The 9,614-nt window shown below is 50.5% G+C and overlaps 1 protein-coding gene across 4 annotated transcripts; it reads right to left on the bottom strand.

Annotated features, from left to right (window-relative positions):
• Positions 1 to 927: 927 nt before the first annotated feature.
• upk1a (uroplakin 1A) lies at positions 928 to 8,155 on the bottom strand. 4 transcript variants are annotated; one of them, XM_031904972.1, is made up of 8 exons: positions 8,081 to 8,155; positions 5,810 to 5,886; positions 4,019 to 4,219; positions 3,857 to 3,931; positions 3,666 to 3,773; positions 3,275 to 3,454; positions 1,970 to 2,053; positions 928 to 1,675 (listed from the first exon to the last, which is right to left on the bottom strand). In XM_031904972.1, exons 2-8 carry the CDS (start codon positions 5,870 to 5,872, stop codon positions 1,628 to 1,630), a joined length of 759 nt encoding a protein of 252 aa, XP_031760832.1. In that variant the 5' UTR covers positions 5,873 to 5,886; positions 8,081 to 8,155; the 3' UTR covers positions 928 to 1,627.
• Positions 8,156 to 9,614: the final 1,459 nt, after the last annotated feature.

The following is a 9,614-nucleotide window of genomic DNA, read 5'->3' on the forward strand; positions in this document are numbered from 1 at the left end:
CCAGAGGCTATTATCCCACTGCTACTATAGGCACCATCTCTCCCTACTATACCTGCTATCCCACAGCCCCAGTCCCTTCCCAGAGGCTATTATCCCACTGCTACTATAGGCACCATCTCTCCCTACTATACCTGCTATCCCACAGCCCCAGTCCCTTCCCAGAGGCTATTATCCCCCCACTGCTACTATAGGCACCATCTCTCCCTACTATACCTGCTATCCCACAGCCCCAGTCCCTTCCCAGAGGCTATTATCCCACTGCTACTATAGGCACCATCTCTCCCTACTATACCTGCTATCCCACAGCCCCAGTCCCTTCCCAGAGGCTATTATCCCCCCACTGCTACTATAGGCACCATCTCTCCCTACTATACCTGCTATCCCACAGCCCCAGTCCCTTCCCAGAGGCTATTATCCCACTGCTACTATAGGCACCATCTCTCCCTACTATACCTGCTATCCCACAGCCCCAGTCCCTTCCCAGAGGCTATTATCCCACTGCTACTATAGGCACCATCTCTCCCTACTATACCTGCTATCCCACAGCCCCAGTCCCTTCCCAGAGGCTATTATCCACTGCTACTATAGGCACCATCTCTCCCTACTATACCTGCTATCCCACAGCCCCAGTCCCTTCCCAGAGGCTATTATCCCCCCACTGCTACTATAGGCACCATCTCTCCCTACTATACCTGCTATCCCACAGCCCCAGTCCCTTCCCAGAGGCTATTATCCCCCCACTGCTACTATAGGTACCATCTCTCCCTACTATACCTGCTATCCCACAGCCCCAGTCCCTTCCCAGAGGCTATTATCCCCCCACTGCTACTATAGGCACCATCTCTCCCTACTATACCTGCTATCCCACAGCCCCAGTCCCTGTTACTACAGGCACATTACAATATATAGATATCATTGCACCACTTATTCAATTTAAGAAACACATAATACATTTATTTTTTCCTTAACAAAGAGACAAAACACTGTATTATACAAAAGGAAATATATATATATTCCAGGCGGGCAGTTGAAGTGAGAGTATAAAGGGCGGGGCTTGTGGCTTCATTGAACCCAATGCTCTCAGCCGGTGTTGGTGCCGGTGTTAGACCTAGCAACCAACCAGCACTGAACTGCAACTCCCAGCATTCCCTGTTAGCCATGAGAATAGCACAAGGTTCAGTGACAGGCTTACACACGCCCGGGGGGGTGTAGGTGCTGGTACCGGTACCAAATCATCATAGTACTTAGTAACAGAAATAACCGAGTGTAAAAACACGTGTCCCCTGGGAATTAGCTCCACCCACAATCAGAAGGATCAACTAAAATACATACACGGTAACAGGAGCCGACATACAATAAAAATTCTCTCGCTGCTCAGGCTGCCCTAATGCACGGCAACCCTGCTCTATACAAGGGAAACCCCTTTGGTGCGTGGGAAGGGGGTAAAGTCCTTTTTATATATTCCCACAAGGGATTTGACCTCTGAGAGAGCGCCCCCAGGAGGCTGACAAAGGAAAACGCTGGCAGTTTTTAATTTTAGAAAAAAAAAAAGTCCCAAGTGGGTTCTGGGGGGGCTTGAACCTCTCCTGTTGGGGCTCCCCCAGCGGCAAGCGGGATATCCGGCTCCTCAGTTCATCTTGGTGTAGTGATACATCGTTGCCAACATGACAAACATCTGGGGGGGGAGAAGATATCAGGCGTTAGCTTCAGAACAATCACCCCTACCATAGGTTAAACAGTGGGATCCCAAGAGCTAACAATCTAGATGTTGGGGTGCTAGTTCTAAGTATCCCTATCTCCATTGGTTGCACCATAGATTCAAATGACTGGATATAAAGCAAAATGTAGCCAATTATAAGGCTGTATGGATTAAGCCTCCATGTAGGGCACTAAATGTTACAGGTTAACTTGCCCTTTATTTAATATACCCCCCCCCCTCCGGGCGGAGCCCAGGCTCCACATCACTCACCGTCCACATAAGGATGGCAAATCCGAACCAAGAGATGCCCCAGGTGTAGCTGTTGATGGCGTTGGATATGTGCGCAAAGCAGCCCTGTAATATAGAATAAAAGGTTACTTACCCAGGGGGAGGTTCCTGTCTGACCATGGGAAAGAGAGCAGCCCAGGAGCAGGAAGTACAGAGAATCAGAGCTCTGTACCTGGGTAAGTACTGGGGGGAGATTGGATTCACTTACCCAGGGGGAGGTTCCTGTCTGACCATGGGAAAGAGAGCAGCCCAGGAGCAGGAAGTACAGAGAATCAGAGCTGTGTACCTGGGTAAGTACTGGGGGGAGATTGGATTCACTTACCCAGGGGGAGGTTCCTGCCTGACCATGGGAAAGAGAGCAGCCCAGGAGCAGGAAGTACAGAGAATCAGAGCTCTGTATCTGGGTAAGTACTGGGGGGAGATTGGATTCACTTACCCAGGGGGAGGTTCCTGTCTGACCATGGGAAAGAGAGCAGCCCAGGAGCAGGAAGTACAGAGAATCAGAGCTCTGTACCTGGGTAAGTACTGGGGGGAGATTGGATTCACTTACCCAGGGGGAGGTTCCTGTCTGACCATGGGAAAGAGAGCAGCCCAGGAGCAGGAAGTACAGAGAATCAGAGCTCTGTACCTGGGTAAGTACTGGGGGAGATTGGATTCACTTACCCAGGGGGAAGGTTCCTGCCTGACCATGGGAAAGAGAGCAGCCCAGGAGCAGGAAGTACAGAGAATCAGAGCTCTGTACCTGGGTAAGTACTGGGGGGAGATTGGATTCACTTACCCGGGGGGGGGGGGGGTTCCTGCCTTACCATGGGAAAGAGAGCAGCCCAGGAGCAGGAAGTACAGAGAATCAGAGCTCTGTACCTGGGTAAGTACTGGGGGGAGATTGGATTCACTTACCCAGGGGGGGGGGGTTCCTGCCTGACCATGGGAAAGAGAGCAGCCCAGGAGCAGGAAGTACAGAGAATCAGAGCTCTGTACCTGGGTAAGTACTGGGGGGAGATTGGATTCACTTACCCAGGGGGGGGTTCCTGCCTGACCATGGGAAAGAGAGCAGCCCAGGAGCAGGAAGTACAGAGAATCAGAGCTCTGTACCTGGGTAAGTACTGGGGGGAGATTGGATTCACTTACCCAGGGGGAGGTTCCTGCCTGACCATGGGAAAGAGAGCAGCCCAGGAGCAGGAATTACATTGGTTAATTACAGGGGGGAGACCCGATTCAAACACCCACACGGTGGGACCAATTAAACCACAAAAAAAAAGGCAAATCCGCTTGGAGCCCCTCCCTTACCTGCTGGTACACATAGGAGCTGAGGCCAACGATGCACCCTTGCTGGTTGAGGATCTGGAAGTTTCCGTCTCTCTGGCAGCACCACAAGGGCCACGGGGCGGTGGTTTCGTTGTACGACTGGCGGAAATAGGAGTAATAGTCGACCCAATCGAGCGGCCCATCCACGCCGCAGCAGTTTTTCTACGAGACGGAAACAGAAAAATATTTTTTTTCTCTCTATTCCTTAGAGAATGGAATCACCGGGCAAATTTGCACCCATAGCAACCAATCAGGGATTACATTTTTCCAGCTAGCTGCAGGTATAACAATGAAAGCAGGCTTCTCATTGGTTGGAAATTTGCCCAGTGTTTATCAATGACCCCCACCGATTCCAATATTGAGCCCCACTTACCTCCAGCATCATCCTGAGCCAAACGCTGGTGATCTGCCTGCCCTGGGGGGTGGAGCTATCCGAGTAGTAAGTCAGCATCTGCCCCTTAATGACATTGGAATTTATCATCTGAAAGGGAGAAAAGGGGTGGAGTTAAACTGCGGAATTCCCAGGGGGTCCCCCCCGGGCCCCCAATAACTTTAGCTACTTACGTAGTCTCGGTGAGTGAAGGAAGTGATACAGGAGGCACATTCAAATATATACACGATCATCATCAGAACCAGGTACTGCAAGAGAGGAGACCCGGGTCAGTACCGTAAAGGGAAACAATATGGCAGCTCCCACCCATACGCAGAATAGTTGGGGTGTCTTACCGTCAGAACCATAGTGCGGCTGCCCCGCTGCACGGCAAGGATGCCGAAGACTCCGAGAATGAAGAATGAAAATCCGCAGAATATGGCAATCCAACCGCCGGCAAAAACGTCATCTTTCCCAGTCACCCCCAGAATGGGATAAACCTTGTAGGGGTCGGTGGTGGCCCATATGGTCTCTGCAAACAGCGCGAGGCCAGACAGCTGCAATATGGAACACCGGGTTAGGGCACGGAACCACAATCCAATGGAACCCCCCCAAAGCCTGGAACCCTAGTCACCTGCAGTACCGCTCCTCGCCTGTTGGCGCTGTTCTATTTGTAAAATCAATTGCCACCAATTCTGGTTGGCCCAAGTGTTTTCTATTGTAATAAATGATTGGTTCTTTGCAAAAATGAAGAATGTAAACAGTAGTGTATTCCTGGCCCGCAGAGCTTGCACTCTGAGGATGACACAGAGGCAAAGGTTTGGGGCTGGGGAAAGAGCCACCCCTTTACCAAGGACACCCCATGGGTGTATACTGGTGGGGAGTCAAATTGGGCTGATATAAACCTTTGCCAACAATTGGATCACTACCGGAGCCTGTGCTGACCCAACAGGCACAGAACCAGACTGACAGCCCATTACATTGGGTTTTTCCAATTGTGGCAGAACCTTGGGCCAATTAGTTGCCTATTTAGCCAAATCAGCAGCCAGTGTTGGCCTGTGTAAGCCCTAGCAACCAGGTAGCCCCTTAACTTGGGGTGGCCCCTGGGTGACAAATAAATTACCAAAAGACCAAACCAATCAGCAATCAGTTCAGATCAGGCAACTGCAGTAAAACAAATCAAAGTAAAATTCTGATTGGTTCCCTCAGTGGGGGTGACTGTGCATTCCTGCCATCCCAGAGATGCCATTAAAGAATGCTGACAATGCCCCAGTTATTTACCCCCCCCCCCTGCCCCGCACTGGTTCAACCTGATTACGAATTCCAAGCAAAGGCCAGTCCTGGGGGGGGTTGTTTATACATCTACCATATACTTATAAACCAGCCAGCAATGGCACAAGGGAACAGTTGGAACCCGTCTGTGCCATCCCAGAGGCCATTGTGCCCATTGCTACCCCATGGGCGGAGCCTTACTTTCTGCCCCCCCCCCCCCCCCCCCATCCCACTCTCAGGTATAAACACTTTCTTTGTTCCGGCACTTGGCATCCATGGAATCCAATGCTACTCATCACCCAAGGGGAACTTAACCCAACAATAGACCAATCGGCCAAAAATAACAAACTGACAACAACAGATTCCAAGCAGCGTTTCCCGTCGTACCTGAAAATCCACATTCCTCCAGCTGCTGGGGCTCCGTGGCCCATATTGGGCTGGGAGGGTCCCTACCGCTATGCCCCATTCCCAGCAAGGTGGCCACCATGGCCAATAGTCTTATCATGGAAGAGCCCAGGCTCCTATTATTTATATAAGAGTAGAACTGTGCAGCCTATGGACCTTCCCGAGTTGCACACTGGGCCACACTGACCTATTGTGTTACGGTCGCCATCTTGCCCCCCCCAATTTTTTATCTACACCTGATGGTCTCCAAGGCCCAGTAACCGTAGGGCAATAGGAAGTCACCCCCATGCCTTGCTGAGGATGCTGGGAGGTTCAGGAGGGTGGTAAAGGTTGTCTAGCCCAACAGTAGCCCAACAGTAGCCCAACAGTAGCCCAACAGTAGAGAAACGCAACTGCTCCAGAAGGAACCAACAACTCAGAACCAGATCTGCAGTTCTACCACCAGGTCCAACCCAAAGGCTTCTACTCACCAGTATAACGATATTCCCAAACACTATGCAGGCCACCATGCCCGAAGATCCTTTTTCCGCCATTTTGTCTGTGCAACCTGCCGGGGAAGGGAAGAAGCCACGTCGTTAGATTGAGGCACATTGCACCCATAAGCGCAGCACCCATTGGCCCAATAGCCGCCATTACTGGGATGTGTAAGTGGGATGGGGGGGAAGCCTTCTTCTACCCCAATGACTATTATATAGTCATATACAAGTGTATTATAATATTATTATATCTATACACATACACACACATATATTTATATACAGTATATTCTATAAAAACAAGCAGCCACATTTGTTAAGTATTTGGAAGTGGGGGGCCCTTGATAACTCCAACAATAGGCACCGCCCTGCGTACCCCACAGCCAACAGACACCTCAGCCAATGGGAGTTTACCTGAAGCCCAGATGCACCACAAACAGATTGTGCAGACACAGCGGCAGGTACCGAGTATCTCACCCAAACACACCTGAGAAGCAGCAGCTGCACCTCCCAATCTCGCATGCGACTCTCTCAGATTGTAGCAAGTTGCAGATATTTAGTAGGCACCTGCTACACCCATCCAGCAACTTCCTAGCTCCGCCCACCCACGGGCAGTTTCTGTTATTGTCCCCGCCCCCAAAATTGTCCTAAACCTGAGCCTCCAGTTATACAGCCGTACCTGTGCCCCCATCCCAATGCCACATTCTTTTGTACCCACCCAATAAAAAAAGGCTATGGCTCCCCTGTAGATATACGCACGGATAATCATGCAGTGCTTTGAGCAGTCCCCTATACCATCATCATCCCCCCTTATACACCAGCCCCTGTAGTACAGTCCAACACCCCCCCATTATACCAGCCTGTGTAGTACAGTCCAACACCCCCCCCATTATACCAGCCTGTGTAGTACAGTCCAACACCCCCCATTATACCAGCCTGTGTAGTACAGTCCAACACCCCCCATTATACCAGCCTGTGTAGTACAGTCCATATATCTTTATCGCCTATAAATAACATTGGCATCAAGCATCATTTTTACTGGCCAGGCCAATACCAGCCAAGTGGCCCCCCCTATACAGCAGCTGATGTAGTACAGTCCAACACCCCCCCCAACACACTCATTATTAACCCTTGCTTTCTCTGCCTCCCCCTGGAAGAAACAAACTGACAGCCACTGCACCCTTATATACTCCCTCCTATAAATCCTCATGCTTTACTATTAGGGGACCCTCTTGCCTTACTATACACACTGTCCCGCAGTTACTGCCCCCCCTTCTCCTGATACTCTCTCCTTATAATAAACAAGTTACAGTTCCTTTCCTTGAATCCATTTTACCATACAATACACAGGCGCTGCCTTGCCTTACTACACACGGGCGCTGCCTTGCCTTACTACACACGGGCGCTGCCTTGCCTTACTACACACGGGCGCTGCCTTGCCTTACTACACACGGGCGCTGCCTTGCCTTACTACACACGGGCGCTGCCTTGCCTTACTACACACTGTGCCAACCCCTATCCCAACAACAGCTTCCCTTACTGTAAGCGCCGTGCCACAATTACATCCCATTCCCCAGGCACACTTGTATTTCTGACAATATCCTTACACACAATGTACCCCAGTTACAGGCACTTACCCAGCACATCCTTGCCTTACCATACACACTATCCATCACTTACAATACAGTGACAGCACTTTGCCTTACTATGAGAATATCAAGCAGCCCTTGTGAGGGTCCCACAGTCCCTTAGTCTCTGCCCATATACCCCAGTCCCTACTAACACCCTCTGCCATCAGTACCACCGCGACCCAATAACACTATAGTGCCCTATAACACACCCAGAAGGGGGGCACAGATGTAGGTCCGGCTGTTAATATCCCCTACAGGTCTAGTTCTGACCACTGAACAAGGAGTTAGCCCAATAACAGTCAAAGACTCGACTTCTCCTACATTCTTTCAAGAGTCAGAACCATAGAACAGAAGGTTCCCCCTGTGCAGCTTTCCAGCTAAATCCGTGCATGGGGGGGGGGGGGGGGGGGGGGTACACATGGGAAACTTCCCCTTTAAAGGCCCCAATCACTAGAATCAACTAATTGGCAAAGCCTGTTGGCTGCCCATAGACTTGTACGTGGGGTAATACAGAGACACCTGCCCGTCCAACGCGGCCTTTTGCCCCAGTTTTACCAGCAAACCCAGAGAAAGGCAAATATACATTAATAAAAAGTCCAACTGAATGACCAGACCCCCAGCACCTGTTAAGCACCTGTTACTCACCTGAGCCCGGTCCGGCAAGTCCCACCCCTCTCACTGCTACTTGAAGACTCTGCCCGAAGTCCCGGACAAGTGGATTTATGGGAATGGGGCAGGTACCTGGGGTGGGATGGGGAATGGGGCAGGTACCTGGGGTGGGATGGGGAATGGGGCAGGTACTTGGGGTGGGGTCGGGGTGGGGTCGGGCTCCTATTCTTGTTTTTCTGCGCTGCTCTTTCCTGTGGGGCCTTAGAATAAACAGGGGGGGGGGGGGGTACCGGTTATTCAGGTCCCTGCACTACAATTGGGTAAATGGAGCTGCCTATAAAGCGGAGGGGCCGCAGTGATACCGAGTCTGTTGTTGGGCCCCGACCCCCCTGAAACTCCCTAATGTTATGCGCAAATTCCGCAATTTGTAATATAGGGCGCAACCACCAGCATTGTATTATATAATATAGCGATTGCCTACCTACTGTCTTTCTGCTCTTGTTGTACTACAACTCCCGTCTGCACCACAGCCTATTCTGTTATCTACTATAATTACTGCGAATTCCGCTAAAGTCATTATTCTCTGTAGGACTCTATCCCTGACCCACCCCTTTGTCTGAGCTTATTAATTAGGTTTAATTGGGCTTTATTATTCCCAAACACAGCATGCTGGGTAAAAAAAAAGTGTGGTCCCAATAGGACCTACAGAAGAACTTATATGTCTATAAATCACTAAAACAGCTCTAGGTAGGTACCTAATATATAGGGGCAGAGACAGGGGAAAGTGTTGGAAGGGTTACTGCCTGCCCTGCTCTCATTTCCCTACAGAAATAGGGGTTGGTAGCACTAGGTAGGTACCTAATATATAGGGGCAGAGACAGGGGAAAGTGTTGGAAGGGTTACTGCCTGCCCTGCTCTCATTTCCCTACAGAAATAGGGGTTGGTAGCACTAGGTAGGTACCTAATATATAGGGACAGAGACAGGGGAAAGTGTTGGAAGGGTTACTGCCTGCCCTGCTCTCATTTCCCTACAGAAATAGGGGTTGGTAGCACTAGGTAGGTACCTAATATATAGGGGCAGAGACAGGGGAAAGTGTTGGAAGGGTTACTGCCTGGCCTGCTCTCATTTCCCTACAGAAATAGGGGTTGGTAGCACTAGGTAGGTACCTAATATATAGGGGCAGAGACAGGGGAAAGTGTTGGAAGGGTTACTGCCTGCCCTGCTCTCATTTCCCTACAGAAATAGGGGTTGGTAGCACTAGGTAGGTACCTAATATATAGGGGCAGAGACAGGGGAAAGTGTTGGAAGGGTTACTGTCTGCTCTGCTCTCATTTCCCTACAGAAATAGGGGTTGGTAGCACTAGGTAGGTACCTAATATATAGGGGCAGAGACAGGGGAAAGTGTTGGAAGGGTTACTGCCTGCCCTGCTCTCATTTCCCTACAGAAATAGGGTTGGTAGCACTAGGTAGGTACCTAATATATAGGGGCAGAGACAGGGGAAAGTGTTGGAAGGGTTACTGCCTGCCCTGCTCTCATTTCCCTACAGAAATAGGGGTT

The sequence above is a fragment of the Xenopus tropicalis genome, chromosome 7 (assembly GCF_000004195.4).
Source record: "Xenopus tropicalis strain Nigerian chromosome 7, UCB_Xtro_10.0, whole genome shotgun sequence".
NCBI lineage: Eukaryota > Metazoa > Chordata > Amphibia > Anura > Pipidae > Xenopus > Xenopus tropicalis.